This window comes from Peromyscus eremicus, chromosome 5, assembly GCF_949786415.1.
Source record: "Peromyscus eremicus chromosome 5, PerEre_H2_v1, whole genome shotgun sequence".
Classification (NCBI taxonomy): Eukaryota; Metazoa; Chordata; class Mammalia; order Rodentia; family Cricetidae; genus Peromyscus; species Peromyscus eremicus.
Window position 1 is genome coordinate 103927315 of NC_081420.1, and position 22437 is coordinate 103949751.

Genomic DNA, 22437 nt, shown 5'->3' on the forward strand with positions numbered 1-22437 from the left:
AGGTTATAATCAACTCATAGATAATGGATAGGGACTTGCTGAGAGATATACACAGGATTTTAATACCCACACACACACCTGATGTGTTCAAAATCACCCAAAGCTTTTGTTTCATTTGCAGAAATTTAGGATTTGCGAAAGAGGAGAAAGAGGGTTGGGAGAGGATGAGGCAAAGAAGAGAGGAAGAGATGCAGGTCCACTAGGATACAAAGCAATGTTGGCATCCACTAGGGCTCACACAAACACGCTGTCATGGGGGAATTTATTGAATATGTGAAACAAGACAGGACCCAGACAAACAGGGTACCAGTGACACACTTAAGTGTGAACTGAACAGATACATGAAGAAGGGATGCATGGACACATGAAGGATGGAGTCACCCCTCTCTTTTGAGTGTGGGGGCACCTCAGGTTGACTCCACTTCTACTCAGGACACTCCACTATGGTGCATAACATGCTACAGCTCTGTGTGCTTGTTCTCAACATCCTTCAGCTGCTGGATCTTCTGGGGCAAAATCTTGGTCCAGAACTGCATACTGTCATCTTTCAGAGCATAGCCCACAGTAGTCTGGATGTCCAGCTGCAGGTACTGCTCATCCTGGGTAAACACAGGCCAATGGGGCATATCTATACTGTTGGGGTTCCTGAGGACACACCCTCACAGCAGATGCGGTGAGGATCACTGTGAGTTATGCTGTGCCCATACCTGATCCTGCAGTTTGGGTCAATGTGGTGCATGAAGCAGGCCAGAATTTAAGGACACAGAAGGATGGTCTCACGAGAGAGTAAAAAACGAAACTCTCAGTACTGTCAATCCATAAGTGGGAAGGCCATCTGTGATGCTTTTCCATTTCTCTCTATAGTAGGCTCATGTACATAAAACTATAGCAGTTTGGCTGCACACAACCCAGGTCACAGGGAGATGACTATTGACTGATACACGGGACACTGTGTGAGAGGAACCTGCCTCTGAGGAATATCCTATCATGGGATAAAGGATCTATACATGTTTCTGAGGCTACCACAAACAGGAGGAGGTCCTGAGAAAATCAGGGGTTGGATCTTCTCACCCATGTCTTGCAGTATTGGCCCAGTACTTCATTATCCTCCTGCTCAAAAGCTCCTCCTCTTCAGTGAAGTCAACTGTAGCAATAAAGAAGACAAAAGTCCAGGTCCAAGCCACCCCATGCAGCTGTGACATCCACAATCCCAGCTACAGCCTAACTGCAGTGCACAAGTTCCCCACCTGCCTACATCCAGGTTCTTCAATTCCTAACCCTCCCCTTACTTGTCCCAGCCTCTAACTGAACCCATTACCTCCACCCCCAGATTATTCTTAGTCCAGAGGCCCTTTCTTTGCTCTGGCATAGTCATTTAAGGCAACATCATAGCTTTAATTGGCCCTCTCTAATGCCAGGCCAGAGACACCCATCAGAGTGGAGACAGGGACAGAAAGAACAGTTTGAACTGGAAAGGATTCAGATTACAGTCCTAGTACACCACTTTGAGCTACAAGATGGCTATGATAGGTTATCCAAGAACCTGTTTCCTCACTTGGACAGTGAGCTCAGTCATCCCTCAGTACTCATCTGGGTTCCCATCCTACTAATGGAAAAAAGGGAAGACTCATATTTGCTACCCAAAAAGGAGGATCCAAAGACAAAGAAAATATCATTACCATGGTTGGCTTTCATGTGGGGTGGCCTGATATCTTTGAAGAAGCTGGGTGGGTGCAAGAACTCATAGGAGTAGATGGGGCAAGGCAACCTGGAAGTGTAGACATCTCGTGACATAGTAGACTCTTAGCTGAACCAGTCCTGCATCATCTTTTATCTAAGATATCATGCCCTAAAGTTGTCACAATGGCTGGGAGTTTAGGGGAGTGTGGACTCCAAGGCTGAAGCATGAGCCTTTGGAAAGACCTTGGTAAAATCATGACCTTGAGTCATTTGAAGAAGTTCTAGGGCATCATTACCTCACTTTTTCATTTATGCCTGGAAAAGGTATCATGCTCTTACACTAAACATGAGGATGTACTGAGATAAGAGTCCTCAGAAGCCTGGGACCAAAGAACAAATGAAGACATAGATGGGGACCTGTACACCAGAGGACTGTCCTTGGACCCACAACTCTGAGACATCTGCTTGGAATCAGGCCTCTTTTTCTTTGTGACACTACTGGAAATTAATCATGTGGCATTATGCACATGAAGCAAGGGTTCTACCTCTGGCCAGAGGCCCAACCCAGAGTCATATTTATAGATGTATTCACGTTGAGCATGTGCTACTTGCAAGGCAGGGGCCGCAAACATGAAGTCTTCCATCATCTCCTTGAACTGTGTTGGAAAACCTCAGGGTCTTCAGTGTCTCCCAAATACTTCTCTACCAGAATGTCAGCAAAATCAGGAGACATCATCTAGTTCGGAGGGATCCAGAAAAGATGTATTAGTAAAACTTCAGCACCAGGAATCAATATCCTCATGTGAGTAGAGAGGGGTCTGAGATGAGAGAAGGTAATTGAAAAAGGGACAAGCTTGAGAGTGACCCCATCCCCAAACAGAAGTATTCCCCATTCTTTATTCAAGTGGCTCTTGGCAATGGCAGATAACTAGAAGCTCACTGTCATTGACCCACAATATAAAGAGTCTTACCAGTTGTGCTAGTGTGCTCTGTAGAACAGCCTGAATGGTCTCTCTGTCCATTTTTCCCCAGTATCAATGTTGCACAAGTACTGAGAGGTGGATGGAAAAGTTCAAGTTGATTTTCAAATAGGATACATTTGGGGCTGTGGAGCTCTGAGCACCCTCTCCCATCCAATCACTTGATCAAGGAGTTGTATCTGGGACTCACCATTGGGATATCCCAGCTATACTCATCATTGGTGATACCTATGATTCTGGGGACAGACTAAAATCTGCAGAGACCAACAGCTCCTCAGAGTGCCTTGGAAAGAACTCCCCATCCACCACAGCAGGGGTGAGCTTGAAAACCTGAGGGGCATTCAAGGTGAAGGATCAAATTCAGGGCCCAGATATTTTCTGATGTCAAATAATCCCATGATGCCCATACACATCCCTAGTTTAGTTGAACTTGTATCCATTTTGCATTGATGGCTACAAGGGCATTAAGCCATGTATATCCATTACATTGTCCCCGAGTAGAAAGGAATTTTTTAAACAAAATGAAATAAACTTTTTATTTGACTTTTCTAAATCTGGTTCAACATGCACAATAGGGTACAAATTAAATTCAAAGACTGTTTCACTCCCTGTTGGACCCCTTCGTAGACACTAATACGATGCAATCAAACCTTGGTAATAGCCAGTATCTCCCCTTCACCCTTGCCTCAAAGGCAGCCCAACAGGGCCTCTGAGTTCATTTGATCATATCCAGAGAGGGTGGCCACCATCTATACAGAGCACAAACAGGAGCCTGTTCATCCTTCCAGGCAGGGAGAGAAGTTTTCCTAATATTCCTAGTTAGTGTGGATGCCCCACAAATCACAGTGGGTAAAGTGTGTGGATTGCAGCAGGAATGCAATTGTTACCACTTCCCCAGTGTTGATATGAGATAGACAGGGGAGCTAATGCACCTGCTGCAATGCTTATGAACACAATGGGAGCTACTAGGTACAACTGTTTGGGGGAGAGAAAATACTCAGCTTAAGTGAGGCAGAGGTGTATGCAGTCTGATCCTTGAATTCTTCAGCAAGGAAGAAGGAAAAAGAAATTCTTAGGTAATTCTATGATGTTTATTGCATTCACAGAGTAGACAGAACCAGAAGTTCTGAGAGTGAGGGCTGGAGTAGAGGACCAGGATGGGGAGAATAGATGAAACTCACTGCATAAACCACCTCAGACTGGGAGAAGAGACCAGGCATTGTGGCCACTCCACTTTGTATAATGGCACCATGGAAGAGTCCTTGTGACATGGGGTACACAGCAAGTGAAGATACACTCGTGCCTCCTGCTGACTCACCAAAATAGTGACCCAGTCATGGTTGCCTCCAAAGTGGGTGATGTTCTGTTGGATCCATTGTAGGGCTGCTACTTGTTCCAGGTAGCCCCAGTTGCCTCTGGCATGCTCATTTCCAGTACTGAGAAGTGGCAGTGATAGAAATCATTGGGCTGTCCTGTTTCTGCCCAGCTTCCATTTCCCTGCCCAGCCCTGGGCTCACGTGATGTAACCCAGGACACCCAGATGGTACTGGATAGTGACCACCATGATGTCCTCAATGGGTGCTTGCTTTGATCTATCATACAGAGAAGCCATGCCAAGAACCAGTCCACTGCCATGGATTCATAGTAGTTAGACATTACAATAGAACTTGTAGTCATATTAGATATGTTTTAAAAATTGAGCAGATATATTTTAGATAGACAGGTCATCTTCAAACCCTTCAGAGAACTACAGAATATGGCATTTAAAATGTTTTAATAACTTAGAAAATTTTTCTTTTTTGTTATGACTATGAGACATGTCGGCTCCTGGCAGTACCAATCTACTTCAGAGAAAATATGGGCATTGAAGAAACTGCGTATGGAGTTAGCTTTCATTGTGGCAAAAGTTAGCCACTGGACAACAAAGTATCCTCGAATCAACTGCTGACAAAATGGACAGACAGGACATGAAACAAAGGACTACTGATTCTTGCCTAAACAAGCGTGGTAAAAATAAAATAAGAGATCACTCCTCTTACACATCCCGAGTGCCACCTGTTGTCTATAATATTCATACTTTGTCTTTGAAGGCAGATCCCAGTGAAGCATCCAAGTTCCATCAGGAAGAAAAGTCTCTCAACCATTAGTCTGCCTCATGTAGCAAATTCTGTCTCCAATACTCCAGGAGACCCTCAAAGAAGGAAAGACATGAGTCCTTTGCACATGGAAATAAAATAAGTGCCCTCCATTCTTACTGGCCAAACAGATACCTCAATTTTTATGACTTAGATGATACAAAGCTCATCATTGGAAATCTGAGTGGGCTTTCTGGGCACAAGCCCTGAATTCATTAATTACAGACTTGACTTCTTGGTGCCTCCGGATTTCTGTCCCTAAGCCCATGAGTTAACTGCCTATGGTGGGCAAGAAGGCATTCTTGGACATAGTATCAGGGTCTATACCGAAGCAAAGCCCAGACTGATTTTAGCCTTTTTATATTCCTTCAGAAGAAATGTCCTTCCACCCCTTGTTTGCTGTGGCCTGACACTCACAGGCAGGTTGGAGCTCTCAGAGGCATGAGCAGATGAGTAGATGCTGAGGTATAGGCTGTCTCCAGACACAGAAAAAAGAGGAGGGGAGCTTTTGAACAGGGTCTCAGCTAATGCACTCATTTAAGTGATGCTCTGTAGACAACTGTTGACAATGGTAAACAATTAACTATCCCAAGAACTGAGCAGTAATTAAAGCCATAAAACTGGGTAGATTTGCTCCTAGAAAACTGTCTGGTGGGAATATAAGTTCACTTTTTAAAGTCCCTCTTGGGGCTGCAGTGGTAGCTCAGTGGTTAAGAGCACTGACTGATCTACCAGAGGTCCTGAATTAGATCCCCAGCACCCACATAATAGCTCACAACCCCTGTAACTCCAGTCTTAGGGGATCTGGGGGCACTTAATGCAAATGGATCTCAGGCATACAAGCAGCAAAACACCCAAATACACAATAAATAAATAAATAAATAAATAAATAAATAAATAAATAAATAAATAAATAAATGAGAGTCCCTTATCCACAGATAAAAGCCTTGGTCTCTGGGGAAGCTGGGATGGAGTCCAAACCTCCAATAGAGATTTGGATGATCATAGGTCCTACTTAGTAGGATTTCAGGAAGTTAAGAGCTCTGGGAGTCTCCATGACAGCCTTTGACCATACGTTTTGACATATTTACCACTTATTTCTGTCTTTATGAAAGCTTGAAACAGGTTAGTTCCCCCTACAGTGCTATTGCATAAATGGGTATGAATTAGTTTCCCACAAGGTAGTAGGATCTCATTCATCTAAAGTCTCCATTTTCAGGGTTCCTCATCTCTCCCACAGGCCTCTCATGGTCAGCACATGGACTGGTTCCTGTCAAACGACATCTGCTCATATGGGTTGGCACAGTGACTGTGGAGGGTACAGTCCTTTGGGGACCACTGCTTCACTATTTAGGATTCTTCAGTCTCTGCTATAAAACTCAGGAGTTCTTCTGGTTAAGTGATGGAACCTGATCTCCTCCCAGAGACATTTCCCCTAGTGCCAGAGACACATGACATAACCTGATTCTCAAGACAAATTTGCCTGTGTTCCCATCTGCAGTCCTCAAGATTAGCTCCTTGTGTGTGCCAAGCACTGAACCTTGAGCCTAGCACTGGTTCCATTCAGATTCTCAGCGGGCCCTTGGGAAAATGTAAGTGGGACTCCCCCTACTCCATGAAGAAGGGGAACTGGATGTGGGATTGAGAAGTTGGAATCACCGGAGCCAAGACATCACTCACAACACTAGCCCACTCCCGGGCCTGAAGTCTACTGGATCCCAGAAGAGCTTACATAGCAGGATGGGAAGTTCTGTCCCAAACACCACTCCATGGTTCAGGGGGCTCAGAGGAGCAAACGGCAGAGGTCCTACAGGTGGCTTGGCAAAGGGAATTCCCAGGAAGGTGTGGACTCCTGTGTTGATATCCTCCAAGTGCACAAGGTTACCCTGCACCTGTCCAGTGTGTGTTTGTTCCTGATGGGGCTGGATGAGTCCCGGCCTGTAAATAAAGAGGTGACAGCTGGGTTAATCTGCTCAATCAGCCACTTTTGCTCTGTCCTTTCTACCCTCTTCTCAGCCTCATCAAAAGACCCTGGACTGAAAACACAGGATTTACGTATTTCCTGCCTGTTACAGTCTTCACTGAGGTACCTCCAGGTCTAGTCCATTGACCAGACTCATTTAAGAACCATGGGACTCAAGAACATTGTTCAGCCCTATGAAGTCCCTGCACTGGGCCACATATGTGTTGATGGCACAGTCTCCTTTCCATCAACTCTATGTGAGCCAGTATAGGGATCATATTTTCACACATAAAATTATTCCATTTGGCCTAGCTACATGCACGAGGTTTCATCCTCACAGAAAAGCTCTCTGTAAAGTTCATATGAAACTGTCCTTCCCACCATAGGCTGTAAACCATAACCCAGAACGGGGACAGAGTTTATGACCAACAGGTAAAATCAAACACAGCTGAAGAAATTTCATTTTCTGCTTTCCTTTGTTTGTTTGTTTGCTAGTTTGTTCTTTATTTTCTTGACACAAGGTCTTGCTAGGTAGTCGAGATTGGTTTGCAGTTGGAAATCCTATTGCCTCAGTGCTACATTTTCAGTTGTATATGACTACACCCAGATCACACTTCTCTTCTTGAGTAATGCTGGGTACTATATGTCAGACTCTGTCATTTGCTGTCCCTGTGGATGAGCCAGGTCTGGGAGATATAGAGGGGATGGGACATGAATCTTTTTCCTCTTATTGTTGTCAGTGTTTCTGAACCCAAGCATTCAAACAAACAACATTAAAATAACAGCTATGAGTGAATCTGGTAGAACCTCCTGTCTAGAAAGTGCTGGTGACCTCCCAGAACCCTAGCAACAACAAGGAAGAGTCTCAGGCTGAGCTGAGTGCAGTCTGCTTAGTGAGGATGCCTGTCTAGAGGTCACCAGAGTTCACAGTAGGAGGATTTGTGGTAAGGGACACCTAGGGCTGCACACACACCCTGAGCACAGTGTCCTCTGACTCAGCTCTGATAAGGACCTGAAAATTGTTGACTCTCCCAAAGCACATGCTAGTTGCCCCAGAAACCAAGCCCCAGATAAGGAACATGGAGAAGGGAACCCAGATTTGTAGGTACAACTGTAGGTTGTAGGCCTGGGACTGTCTGCATACCTTAGTGACAGCCAGTACCTTGTTCAGGGCCTTTATGGAGTGCCATGGCACTTCTCTATTCTGACAGTGACACATGAGGACTCCTCAGCAGCATGAAGTTGTGCTGTTATTATCCAAGTCAGTAGCAGCTACAGTTTCAGCAACACAGAGAGAAAATGTCCCCTCTGCTCCTCTGTCCCTTGACCTTTAGATCCAAAGCAACTGAGAGCCCATCATACTGGGGTAGCTTCTCAGTATTGGAGTTTTCTGGCCTCCCAGACTCCTTGTTTGGTAGAGGGGCAAGACTCTGGGCTTTTGTAGGGAATTAGGAGACTCACATTTCCCACACTGCCATCTCCTCCGGCTCCTTCCTCCCTGGTACTTTTACCCCTGCAATCTCAGTCAATAACTCTTATCAAGTTTTGGCAGCTTGGACATGAGTCCCCCATTCCTCCCTAGGTAGTCTCATCATGCACAGAGAAGAGAAGCAGAAGCCCACAGGTCAGAGAATTCAGCCATCCAGGAAGTCTGTCTGAAGACATGATTAGCTCCCAGTCCTGAGTCTGTGTTGACCTCGTGTTAATGTGTTAATGTCACAAATATATGAACCTTGCCCAGGCAGCAACTTGGAACCAAAGGAGAGGAGGCAGAGTAGGAGCAATGGGGTAGGACAGGCCAAGGTCCTTGAACTCTACTGGCTGGGCTGCATGGTGGGAACCAATGAGCAGCAAGTGAGGCAAAGCTGCCTCCCATTCCTGCTCTTCCTTTAGTCCCCTTGGGAGGCACAGCAGGGACTCTGAAGCTCTCTCTCCCAATCTGGTGTCAGCATTTTCTGGCTTAAAAAGCAGGCAGACAACTAATGAAAGTATTTGGGTAAAGAGGAGGGAGCAGAAAGCTATAACTGGAGAAGCTGGGGGCTTTTCTGAGTAGATTAATACTCAGATGGAGAATGGAATAGAATTTGAGAAAATGTGACCTGGGTAAAGAGGAACTGCATTCACATGCCCACCACCCTGAAAACACCTCCCTGTTTTCAGGACTTATAGGTTCCTGAGTCCAGGTTCAGAGTCCCTCATCCATTACACTGATCTTAGGGTTTCATGTGCCCTTCCCTGTTGTGCCTTGACAGTTCACTGATACACACTGCAACTCTGCCACCATAGCATAGTCCCCTGACCTCTTTACTCTAGCTATCCTGGTGGCCAGCTTCTATCAGCTTGCCCTCATACACTGGGGCCTGCTGGCTCTAATACTCAGGACAGTCTGAGCTCTCACGGCCTAAATTAAGGTTGGAATGCAGGCCCTTGAGCAGGAGTGTCAGAAACATGGTGAACTTTGGCAGACTACATCTGAGAGAACAAAATCAAAAGCTCACACCTAGCCCATTCTGATTTCCCAAAGGTACTGTCATGAGGTTCAATTTCAGAAAGACTTACTTCACTGTCATTCAGAGGCTCTGTGCTGATGATGGAAAGACTATAAAAAATGTGGATTGTAGAGTCTCACTAGTAATTTCTGTATTTGAGGAAATTGTGAAAGTGTGTGTGTGTGTGTGTGTGTGTGTGTGTGTGTGTGTGTGTGTCTAGAGAGTATAGCTCAGGGAAGTATCTGAAATGATACCACTACACACCCATTTGATGGAATCAGATTTAAGACTCATAAGCAAAAGTGTTGGCAAAGACATCGAGTATCTGATACAGCTACACATGGCTAGAGGGGATGGAAAATGATTACATGGTGATGCGGAAGGCAACTTTGCATTGTCTCTGAAAGTTAAACACAATTGTTCTATGACTCAACAATTCTGCTTTCAGAACTTTAGCCTAAAGAAATGAGTGAAAGTGATCACACAAAATCATGGGTTTTATTTATTTGCTTGAATTTTGTTTTGAGACAGGGTCTCTCTACATGGTCCTGGCTGTCTAGGAACTCACTACACAGACCAAGCTAGCCAAAACACACAGATCCACCTGCCTCTACCTTCTGAGTGCTGGGATTAAAGGCTTGTGCCACCATGCCCAGCTCAAAGTCTTGTTTGAACATGAGCATGACAGCTTGATTAGTATAGCCCAAACCTGAAGTCACCCAAAAGTGCATCAAAAGGTGTGTGGGTACAAGGTGGTGTGCTCACTCACTGTGCTGTACAGTCTTATGTCAGTTTGACACAAGCTAGAGTTATCTGAAAGAAGGAACCTCCACTGAGAAAATGCCAACATAATATCCAGCTGTAAGGCATCTTCTTAATTAATGATTGATGAGGGAGGGTCCAGCCCATTGTTGGGTGGTATCACCCTAGACGGGTGTTACTGGGTTCTATCAGAAAGCAAGCCGAGCAAGCCGTGATGAACAAGCCAGTAAGCAGCACCCCTCCATGACCTTTGCATCAGGTCCTGCCTCTAGGTTCCTGCCCTGTTTGAGTTCCTATCCTGACTGTCTTCCATGAAGAACAGCAATATGGAAGTGTAAGCCAAATAAACCCTTTACACTCCAACTTGCTTTTTGGTCATGGTGTTCAATTGCAGCAATAGAAACCTTAAGTAATATGCTCACAATCAAAGGAAAGTTCCATTAAAATCTCAAGGACATCCTGCTCAGTAACAAAACATTCTCTGTGACGGGGTAGACAAGACTCTGATGTTCCTGAATTATATTCCATTTTCAAACTTCAACTCCAGAAATCAGTTAGTTGGTTACAAGGGAGTGGGGTTCAGGCCAATGGTTAATGATAATTGGCATAGAGAAATGATTTCTAGTCAGGAAATAACAAATATTCTCATGCTTGAAGTGGGTAAGGTTACATGTATCATATTTTTATTCCAATTTACTAAGCCATGGAGGTAAATGAGCGAATAGGAGTGTGTATACTTATTTTTTTGGTTATAAAGCACTACAGAAATAAGACCAATCCTGAAATCTAAAAAGTGTCCTGCTAACACTCTTGGTGAAGTGTCATGTTTGTCTGCTGAAATGTGCTGGCAACCAGCAACATGCTATGGCCACCTCAAGTCTATAGGAAGAAGGATCTTGTTGCTTGGTGACAGAGATAAAATGTTTTAGAAAAACAAGTGCAGACAACACAATTTGGCATCTACAAATAAAGACAGTTGAAGGGTCTTTGTTTAAAAGGTGAAAAAAAACTAGGGATGAAAATAAAGTAAGAATGGAAGTAATTGGAGGAGAGGAGGCAGGGGAATTGCAGTAAAGATATAATATATGAGAGAAGGATAAATAAAAAAGAAAGATCATGAAAAGATGTCAATGGCTGCCTTCACCCACCTTGGAGTTCAGAGTAGTCTGAACAGACATGGAGGCTCCAGAGAGTGACATGGCAGTGAAAAAGGAGTCTGCAGAGCCCACAATAGCTCTGGAACAACTAAGAAAAAAAGGTAAGTCTTATGGGAAGATGCTTGTAAAAGATGGACTCATGAAACTGGAAAGAAAAATGGCAGAACAAATGGAGAATGATGAACCTATACCCTTCACCATTGTGTCTCAGCCAGCAGGCTGCAAGCACAAAGGTCATGCCTAATGAGCTGTGGGTCCACCACTGGTACTGACAACAGGGCAATGTGTAGAGGTCTGGAGCTCCAGCAGAAACAGGTCATTATTAAATAGTGCTGGCCCTAGGCCCTCAGGCCATCTCCCAGAATGGAGTCACCACAGCTGTAGATCTCATACTGCTTTCCCTGCTGGGAGATAAACAGCAGAGTAGAATATACAACAAACAGCCACTGAGGTCAGAGGCCTCACAGAAGTACCTTCCTTGAGGTCTGAGGATGTCATTAGGATAAGGAAGAACAATGCATAAACATAATTCTACTGCTTATAAGACAAAAATGTTATAATACATGTATGTTCACACATGTATATAGCATCTATTTTATTGAGATACAGTGTACATATATAGAATAGGTAGCCTTTTAGCTCTTGAGCTGACCAAACTGTCCTGCTTTAGTCTTCCAAGGAGTTGAGTCACAGACATCTGTCTCAGAACTGAATTAGCTACCGGCTTGAACTGATGGAGCATGGCTGAGGCTTTTCAGAAGTGTTATAAGTCGTTTGCAGATATGAGAAAACTCAGTGGCTGGTAACAGATGGACATGGAAATTTGACAGCCAACCAGCACCAGTGTAGACAATTACCCCAAAGCTTCTAGAGAGGGGACAGAGAATTGGATCTAGTGTCTTACACATGCCAGATAAGTGCTCTACCACTAAGCTGTATTCCCAGAACTGTGGGACATTTTTATTCTTTTGTAGTTTTATATATGAATAAAATGTGTCATATACATTTCTACCCTCATCATTCCCAAGACCCCTACAGATACCAACTATTCTCCTTCCAATTTCATTATCTCTTCTCCTTCTCTTCTTGTTCTTCATGTTCTTGTTCTTGTTCTTCTTGTTCTTGTTCTTCTTGTTCTTGTTGTTGTTGTTGTTGTTGTTGTTGTTCTTCTTCTTCTTCTTCTTCTTCTTCTTCTTCTTCTTCTTCTTCTTCTTCTTCTTCTTCTTTTTCTTCTTCTTCTTCTTCTTCTTCTTCTTCTTCTTCTTCTTCTTCTTCTTCTTCTTCTTCTCTCCTCCTTCTTTTCATCCACCTCCCTCTCTCTCCTGGTAAATAACCCACTAATTCAAATTAGAGGGTTTTTTTATTTTTTTATTTTTTGTACTTCTTATGTGGAGACAGAACTAAACTAAAATTCCCACCTTGCCTGGACCTTTCTCTATATCTCAGGCAGGTCTTAACTTGTGATCCCTGGCCTCAACCCTCTGAGTAACTGAGTCATCTGATCTCACTTTATTTTATTTTCTATGTTGCTGGGTATCACACCCCAGGCTTTGTACATACAGGGCAAGCTCTCTGCCACTGAGATACCTTCACAGCCTTACAACTTCTTTAATTTTTTAGCACATGTCTCATGACTTAACAATTCTGCTCTAGGGTGTAAATCCAAAAATTGAATACACATGAGCATATGAAATAATGTGTAAGACTATGCAAACAGCTTTATTAAAAACCAAACATGGAATCGGAGGCCCATACCTATAATTCAACCACCCAGGAAGGCAAGGCAGTGATATCATGAGTTCAGGGCCCACTTGGGCTATATAGAGATCTTGTCTCAAAAAAATAAGAGCAAATAAATAAGAGAAACAGCTGTGCATAGATTGAGTATGTAAATAGAATGTGTCATGCCCATACTTGGATGGCATTCCACAATGAAGGAAAACAGAAACATTATGTGAAGTGACATACAGTCACAAAACATTCTATTTATATTAGATTCAAGACAAGCTCCAATATGGCAAGATAAACTAGTGTCATGGTTACTTTGAAACCAGGCTAAAGGTAGTAAATGATACCAAAAGGGCCTGAGGAAAGCCTTTGGTGGGGTGGGGGAGTCGTTCTAAGTCTGATGTGTTGGCAGTTGCATGCCTTGAGAATTTTCTCAGACTTACTAAACTATACACATAAACGAGGTTAATTGCATTTAAACAATCCACAGTAGATTGAGAGTATAGTTCATGGGTAAAGAAAGTACTTGCCTAACATGCACAAGCCCTGGGATCAATCTCTAACCCCATAAAAACAATCCACATTCAAGCTACTAAAAATGAAATAATAATTAAAAGTCTAAAACATATTCTAACTCTCTGTTGGAAGTAGTAGTGTGTATATGTATGCAGAACTGAAAAGCAGAGGCAAGCTAGCAGTAGGAACGTCAATAAATGCTCTACATATAGAATGGAAACAACCTGGTCAGTCTCACAAACAGGAAAATCTTTCTTGCCCCCAGTTCAAGTCAGCAGGGACACCAGTCCAAGTTGTCCTTGGAATGCCACTGCTTACACATTCTACCAGGAGAGGGCACAAGATATAAATAACCCTTGAAGCCTCCAGCCAGAGACCTGTTTCTCATCACACAGCAAATCTGGGGATATCTGGACCCTGAATTTCTCAATCTATAAAACTGTACATGTGTTACTGTTTGTAAATTACTGAGGTTATGGTTTTTGTTTTGTTCTGAGATGTGGGTCTTACTATCTTGCCCTGGACTTATGTAATCCTCCTGTCTCAGCCTCCAAACATCTGAGGCCACAGACCCTAAGAGTCCAGTTTGTAGTTTATTGTCTATTGAAAACAACCTTGTGAACTTTTGAAGGCAAGAGGGCTGTGGGAAATCAGGTTTTCTATTGGCAACTTAGACTAATGAGAAAATCTGAACTTGCTGAGAGAGGACATGAGATTTGCTATAGTCAACTGTTCCTGAAACTTCTGCTTCACTTGAGGAGGATCTGAGGCTTGGAAAAGTGGAGAGAAAGAATGGAGAGAGGATGGTGGGAAGAATAGAGGAAGGAAGGGGGAGAGAGTCTAAAAGAGTGAAGTGTTAAAGAAGATGAGGGGAACACATCCATATGGTTGTGGGACCATTTATCGAGTCTAATACAAGGTGGTCCAGAAGGATGAGGACCACACAAAAGGTTTACACACATGTGAAAGGGCAGATGCTGAGGTTAGAAATGTGTATGTGAGTGGTGGGATGAATAAAATAAGTAAATGGATTTGTGACCTTGGGAAGACCCCATCTGCCCTTCACACCTTTCCTGTCACAGGGCACTAAAGCTCTGTGTGCTTGGCCTGAGCCCGCTTTAGCTCCTGGATCTTCTGGGGCAGAATCTTGGTCCAGAACTGCAGCTTTCTGGCCTTCAGGGCTCGGCCCACAGCAGGATGGATATCCAGCTTCAGGTACTGCTCATCATGGACCAACTCAGGCCAGTAGGGTAGACCCTTACTGTTGGGGTTCTTGTGGATTGGCCACCCAACAGAAAAGGGTGAGGTCACTCTCATCCAAGACATGATCTTGTTATTTGTGTCAAAGTAATAGATGAGCAGGCCAAGAGCCTCAGGGGTCAGATGGACTGGTATACTGATATAGAATACAAGTGACACCCACCAGTGTCTGGTCCATATGAAGAAAGGGAAGCTGGCTAGTTTTGTGTCTCCCTCTCAGAAGCAAAATCTAAAGAACAGTAAGTATCACAATACTGTGTCTCACTCACCAGGTCTCTGTGGGATGAACAGTAACTAAAACTAGAAGGTATTGGCCTAAGTGTGCCCTGGGTTGGAGAAGACTATGGTATAATTAAGGACCTACACATGCTAATGAAGCACATCCACATGGGAGCCGTGGAGGAGACAAAATCATAGGAGGTTGAGGGAGGAGCATTTTCTCACCCATGTCTTGCAAAGTTGGCCCAGTACTTCATCATCCTCTTGTTCAGAAGCTTCTCCTCCTCAGTGAAGTCAACTGCAGACAGAAGAAGACAAGGGTCCAAGTCTAGCTACCTCATGCAGGTGCCAACTCATGCTCTACTATAGCAACCATAGCGCGAACCTGAATACTAGGCCTGGTGTATACTCTCTTCCTTCACCATTCAGAAGCCAGGATCCATCCAAGTTTCTACTCAGGTTCATGCCTACCCCACTGTGTGCTCATTCTTTTCAGCACAAGCCAGTCTAGGAAAGGTTCATATTCTAACCCTGGTCAAGTTTTGCTTTGTTTTAGCTCAGAAATGGTTATCACTTGATCCCATTCTCTCCCAGAAGCTCAGTTTCCTTGACTGTCCTGAGAGCTCAGTAATTCCTCAGGAACATATCTGGGGCTCAATTCAGCTCAAGAAAAACAAGGAAGACTCACCTTTCATGCCCCAAAAGTCAGAGCCAAAGACAAAGGAAAGGTGATCGCCATGGTCAGCCCTCACATGGGATGGCCTGACATGCTTATGCTTGATGAAGCTGGGCTGGTACTGGAACTCATAGAAGTAGACGGGAGCATGAGAACCTGGGAAGGAGGACACATGTTGACATAATGATTTCTCACATGGAGCTTTTCTGCCTAATATTTGGCGACAAGAAACCTTGTTCTACATTAATCTGGAATCACAATTGGGTGGTGGAGCTCCAGGCTAGAGAACTGACTTTGGGAAACCTTTTGTTAAACAGTGACCCTGGCATTCCCAGATGACAGGTCACCAAGTGTAACTAAGTGTTTCCTCCTCTAGACCTGGATAAGACTTTACTTCACACTTTACACTAGATGTAAGGATTTACTGATGTAAGTGACTTAAGACGACTGGTATCAGAGACCTGAGGAAGACATGTATCTTGTCTGGACTCTACAAAACTCATTAGGGACCCACAGCTCTGAGCTCCCCCTGCCCTTGGTCTTGTTACAGATGTACTTACACTGAAAATGTGCTATTTGGAGTGCAGGGATCACAAACATGAAGTCCTCCATCAACTCTCTGAACTGTGCTTGAAGGGTCTGGGGGTCCTGAACGTCCCCCATGTACTCTTCCATTAGCAGATCACTACATTCAGGAGGCAGCATCTACACCAGGAGAAATCAGGAAGAGTGATGTTAGGCAGGTACTTGGATAGGTAGGCAGCAACCTCCTAGTAAGGAATGTGGCCTGGGATTAGACAGGGTATAGAGGGAAAGGTATGAGCTTTGGGTGAACCCACATGGAAACACATGCATACACTAGCCTTTATTTCTGGTAATGATATCTGAGAAGAGTATATGGGAATAATTATAATAATTATTATTAATGTTTTTCTAATAATTATAATAAATAATACTAATAATAATTCTATCAGGACAGAAGCCAAGGTATCTCACCATCTGTGCTGCTCTGCTCTTCAGAACAGCAGGCAGGGTCTCTCTGGTTATGTTCTTTATGATATGATCAAGGCCCATGAACTGGAAGATAGAGGAGAGTCATAAGTATAGGATGGGTTGGATCTATATCAAATATCTCTGGGTTTACAACACCCACCATTTGAGTTTAGGTTCCCAGGGGCTTAGAACTAGGTCTTACCAAGGGGACTCCCCAGCCACACTCATCACTGTCTATACCAATGATGCTGGGAACAGGGTGAAAATCCACAGAGGCCAACAGCTCCCGAGGATGCCTAGGTAGGAACACGCCATCCACCACACCAGAGATTATGGTGAAGACCTGTGGAGCGTTAAGGGTCGGTGCTGAAGATCAATCACATAAATATTTTGATGCTGACTGAATATCCACAGTATTTTCCTATTTTCTACCTCATCTCAGGGTGCTATGCTAACTCCAGAAGAAACTGGACATCAAAATAGCCTATCTTGTTATTTCTGCACACAATACTAAAAGGACACCTAACCATGGAGACAAGTTTACTGGTCCAAGTAGTAAGGACAGGCAATCCCACATCATGATGACCAGGTCCTCCAATCCACACAATTCTCCCAACCTGGTTGATAGCTAGAATCTCTGCTTCAGTCTTGTCTCGTAGGCAGTGTACCAGGGCCTCTGAGTCCTTGGCCTCACATCCAGACAGGTTGGCCACTTTCTGTAAATGGAACAAGTAATGGTTGGCTCATCCCTCCTAGCAGGGAGCAGAGTTTTCTTAATTCCAAGTAGATGTTATTGCCCCTAAATACCACATCCTACTGCTTGTTGTGTATGAAAGGTCTTAAATGAAGTTGTTCACATCATCAGTTGCCCAGAGGTGACAGCTGAGAAAGGGTCCATTGTGCCTGCATATTTGCTTTGTTGTTGTTTTGTTTATTTTTGTGTATGGTGTTCATGTGTGACGATGGCTATGGTGTGTCATGTTTTGCCTGTGAAGGACAGAGAACACCTCAGGTGGCACTTGTTACCTTAACCATTGTTTGCATTTGTCTACACTGACTTAGCTGAACTATGACCTTCCAGGGATTCTACTGTCTCTACTTCTCCTCTGTCCATAGGAGCACTCGGTTTACTGACACATATCACCACCTCTAGGCTTATGTGGGCTCCGAGGGTTTGAACTTGGGACCCATACTTGCACAGTGAGTATTTATACCTGCTGACTCTTTCTCTCAATTTTTGTGTCCTGGTTAGATTTATTTATTCTTTGTCAACTTGACACAAGCCAGGGTAATCTTGAAAGAGGAACTTCAATTGAGAAAATGCCTCTATCAGATTGGCCCATTGACAAGTATGAACATTTTCTTGATAAATGACTGATGCAGAAGAGCCCATCCCACTCTGGACAATGCCACCAACGAGTAGATGTCCTGGGATGTATAAGAAAGCAAACTGAGGAAGCCATGGGTAACAAGGCAGTAAGCAGTGTTCCTCCCTGGCCTCTGCTTGAATTCAGGCCTCCAGGCACCTCTCTGTGTGCCCAGTCTGACTTCCCTTCAAAATGGACTATAATCTGGAAACTGAAATAAACCTTTTCCTTTGGAAGTAGCTTTTGGCCATGACCTTAATCACAGCAATAAAAAGAAAACTAGGAAGCCATACCTACGAGTTTTGCCAATGATGGAAACCACTGGGCACAGCATTATTGTCATATAACATACTCAGCAGACATAAAGCAGAGGGGGTGGATTCTAAATTTTATGCCTCAGAAATTATTGGAAATAAGCTATTTCCCATGATCCTTGCTTTCCCCACTTAACAGATTAACAGAATATCAAAGGCAATGACTGAGGTAGCAAATTAAGAGCTGGTAGTGTGGAGTGCACTCACTGTGTAGACCACATCGGACTTCTCAGAGATAAGGTCAGGCAGCAGGGCCACTCCACTCTGCATAATGGCTCTGTGGAAGAGTCCTTTGGACATTGGAGACACAACAAGTGAAGACACACTTGTGCCTCCTGCTGATACACCAAAAATAGTGACCCGGCCAGGATTGCCTCCAAAGTAGGCGATATTCTGCTGGACCCAGCGTAGGGCAGCCACTTGGTCCAGGTAGCCCCAGTTGCCTCTGGCTTGCTGGTCTCCAGTGCTGTGAAGTGGCAGGAACAGGAATCATAAGTCTGTCCATGTTCTACTGAGCCCCATTGTCCAGCCCAATCCCTGGATTACCTGAAGAAGCCGAGGATACCCAAGCGATACTGGATAGAGACAATTACTATATCCTCAGTAGCTGCCAGTATGGATCCATCATGCATGGAAGCCATGCCCATAATGAGTCCACCACCATGGATCCATACCATCACCTGGAGACATCAACACAGATCTCAGGAGCACCACAACCAGCCCAAGATCAACTGGGGAGCCTATTAGATTATAAATATCTTTGCATCTGTGCAGGTCGACTTACACAGATATCCTCAGGATTTTAGGATGTGGCCCACTGATGGGGTACTCTAGGCCTATGAGCATATTTCCATTCCCACTTTCTCAACAGAAAATATAAGCATGGGTAATGGCTCTAGATCACAAATAATGTTATCATTACTCTCAGACCTATCAAAATGGAGCAAATAAGAGCGTCTCCATGTGTGTCTTTCGTGGTTGCTATTCAGAAGGGTCATCCTATCCCATTGGCACAACAGATAACCTGCAGCTAGAAATTTTAGTGATGTCAATATGAAGCCCTTGAGCACCCTCCAGAGTGGGTCTGCCAGGTTCAAGTTGATAGAAGAATTCCTGGTTTAATCAAATACATTGAGCCTCTTACCTCTCAGAGCCCCAGTGCTCTGAGTCACACACCCAAGTTTAAGCAGCTTACCATGGCTGGGATGACCTTCTTGAACTCAATAATGTAAAACTACTACTAATCATGGTCTAAAATACAGTGGAGCTCAGAATTACTTTTTCCCTTCCAATCTTCTAGAGAAAGAAACATCTTCCTCCCCAGCTGACCACAGCCTGACACTCACAGGTAAGTTAGAACTTTCATGGGCATGAGCTGGTGTGTAGATGTTGAGATACAGGCAGTCCTCGGACATAGAGATGGGAGGCACGATCATCTTCCTCTCCTTTGTAACCTGATAATTAATCATATCAGTCTGCAGACACCTGGTGAAAATGGAAGATAGTCCAGGATATGTGATGATCAAACTGAAATCTGTCTGAATTTTCTCTCAGCCACTTTCCATGATGCACTGTAATATCTGACCCCTCTATAAAGATCATTCCAATCAAGGCAGAGGCTACCAGCTCTGTGGAAATGGGAATGGGGCAGGACTTTCAGGAAGTCATCTGGTTAGATAGTAATGCCCTGAGGGCTAGTATATGGAGACTGATGGCAGCCTCTATGAAAATGATTGCCTTCTCATCCCTTCTGTACTATTTAATCCTGGTTTGGAGGTTAGTTTTGACTGTTGACTGACACAATGTAGAAACTACTGGGAAATGAATGTTCATGAGGGATTGTCTAGATCAGTGGTTCTCAACTTTATAAATGCTTTGACACTTTAACACAGCTCCTCATGTTGTGGTAACACCCAACCATAAAACCATTTTGTTGCTACTTTGTAACTCTAATTTTGCTACTGTTATGAACAGTAATATAAATATGATATGCAGGATATCTGATATTCGACCCCTGTGGGGATAGCAACCCACAGGTTGAGAACCACTAGTCTAGATCCTGTTGGCCTGAGAGCATACCTGTGGCAAATTATCTTGATTATATTCATTGAGATAGGAATACCTGCCTATTGTAGGAAGCACCATTCCCCAGGAATAGTTTCTGAATTGTGTAAGAATGGAGAGAGTAAATGAAGCTTTCACAAGCATACATGTATTCTTTAGGCTCTTTTTCTGACTAGGGATGTGATGTGATCAGCTCCCTTAAAATTCTGACCTGTGGTTTCCCAACTTGGTTGATTATAACCTGAAATTGTGACCCATAGTAAATCTTTCTTTATCATGTGGCTTTTGTCAGGGAATTTTATCACAGCAACAGGAAACAAACTGAGACACTTGGGTATTGGAGTTCTGTGCTACATAGAAAGTACAGGGATGAATGGACAATACCATAGGGTAGTGAGACATTCTCCATCTCATGTACCTCCTTCTTCCACATAGTCTCCAGATGAAAGCATGTGTACTTGTTCCTTAGTCAATGACACATGGACAATGGATGGTCACAGTGACTGTGAAGAATGGCCTTAGTCTCTCTCCTCACTGCAGTACCTGCAGCTAAATCCCTACAGGTGTCAAGCTCTGACCCAGGAGCCTTGCACAGTTGTTCTTCTCTAATCCTTAGATCATTCATCAAAAACATGCCTGGGAGACTGCCCTCAGCACAGATGGAAAGCTACTGTAGAGCTGAGATGGAGGAGGCACTGCAGTGTGGCCTAGAGCTTCAGGCCGGAAGTCTTCTGGGCCCCAGAACTTACATGGCCGGCTCGGAGGTGCCATCTCTCACACCACTCCATGGCTCAGGGGCCTCAGGAGGTGCAAAGCGCAGAGGTCCTACAGGTGGCTTGGCAAAGGGAATTCCCAGGAAGCTATAGACACCAACTTCACTGTCTTTCACATAGACAAGGCTTCCTCTCACCTGCCCTGTGTGTGTGTTCCTGATGGGGTTGGATGAGTCCTGGCCTGTAAGTGGAGACATGCCATCAGCTGTCACCACACTTAGGAATTCCTACCTAATTGTCACCTAGTACACAGGAAAGGTAACCTGGGTCCTCTCAGTTCAGCTGTGGGATGTGGAGATGAGCCTTTCTCGATTAACTAGGGCCAGAAATTTTGTTCAGTGGCCCTCTTGAAAATTAATAGGACACTAGTCTAGTCAACAAGGTGACAGGCTCAGAACCACTTGGTCTTATGGAGGATTTATTGTCATTGTCCATGTTCATTAGGAGATTTAGCCACAACCACATACAGAGAAGGGACACGGCCCTCCCATTCTTCAGTCCCCGCCGGCTCCTCAGTACATGCTAACCCTATTCATCCTGACCACCCCTGTGCCACAGAGACCACCCTGTGGTCTTTACTGAAGGCATTAGGGGGTGCACAATTCCACACTTTCCATCTGTCATCTCTACAAATTCCTCCCTCCCACAAACTCAGCCTCTGACTGTAGAACTAGGACAGCTCTGACCCCAGTCCCCTCTTTTCACTTAGACAATCTTACCATGCACTTGGAGGAGGAGAAGCAGGAGCCCACAGGACACAGCATACAGCCAGTCAGGACGTCTATCAAGTGGCATGTTGAATTTCAGGACTAAGTCTGTGCTGCTACAAGATGACAGTCTTGTAACAACAAGAAACAGAACAGGTAGGCCTTGCTGAGGCAGGAATTTGTACCTTTTGGGTGTAGGTGTGGAAATTTGGTTGGGTAGGGCAAAGTTCTTATTGCTGGAGAACTGATAAGATGAAGCCACAGGAAGCCAATAGTCAGCAGGCAAAGCCAACACTGCTGTTTCTGCTCCTTCCCTGACCCCTTGGATAAACAAAGCATGGCATCTGAAGTTCTTCTGGAATGTCAGGATCTCTGAACTTGAACATGGAGTCACCATGATCCCAGGCCCTTTAACTCACCAATCCAATGTGGGTGTTAGAGTGAAGTCCAGGGAGCAGAAAGCCATAAGAGGAGAAGCTACAGGGCTTCTGTGAATAGGTACACACTAAAGAAGCCACAGATGGATAGAAGTGCAAGGGCAGGAGCTCTAAGTGTGACCTTCATTCTCAAGACTCCTCTGTGATGTCAGGACACCTAGAGTAGTGAGACCACCCTGAGAGTCCCTTGGCCTTTATGGTGATCTTAAGACCTGCA

At 44.3% G+C, this 22437-nt stretch overlaps 1 protein-coding gene and 1 pseudogene across 3 annotated transcripts; both read right to left on the reverse strand.

Moving 5' to 3' along the window:
• Nucleotides 1–458: 458 nt before the first annotated feature.
• On the reverse strand, nucleotides 459–11404 carry LOC131911111 (acylcarnitine hydrolase-like; annotated as a pseudogene).
• A 3092-nt stretch (nucleotides 11405–14496) lies between these two features.
• On the reverse strand, nucleotides 14497–21871 carry LOC131911823 (liver carboxylesterase-like). 3 transcript variants are annotated; one of them, XM_059264213.1, is made up of 13 exons: nucleotides 21796–21871; nucleotides 21053–21257; nucleotides 19586–19724; nucleotides 18786–18919; nucleotides 18447–18705; nucleotides 17176–17274; nucleotides 16761–16901; nucleotides 16562–16642; nucleotides 16126–16270; nucleotides 15578–15721; nucleotides 15115–15187; nucleotide 14722; nucleotides 14497–14682 (listed from the first exon to the last, which is right to left on the reverse strand). In XM_059264213.1, exons 1-13 carry the CDS (start codon nucleotides 21869–21871, stop codon nucleotides 14497–14499), a joined length of 1683 nt encoding a protein of 560 aa, XP_059120196.1. The 3 variants fall into 3 exon arrangements, with proteins under 3 accessions (XP_059120196.1, XP_059120197.1, XP_059120198.1); XM_059264214.1 differs by having other exon boundaries at nucleotides 17176–17270; nucleotides 18443–18705; XM_059264215.1 differs by lacking the exon at nucleotides 17176–17274.
• Between the last annotated feature and the right edge of the window lie 566 nt (nucleotides 21872–22437).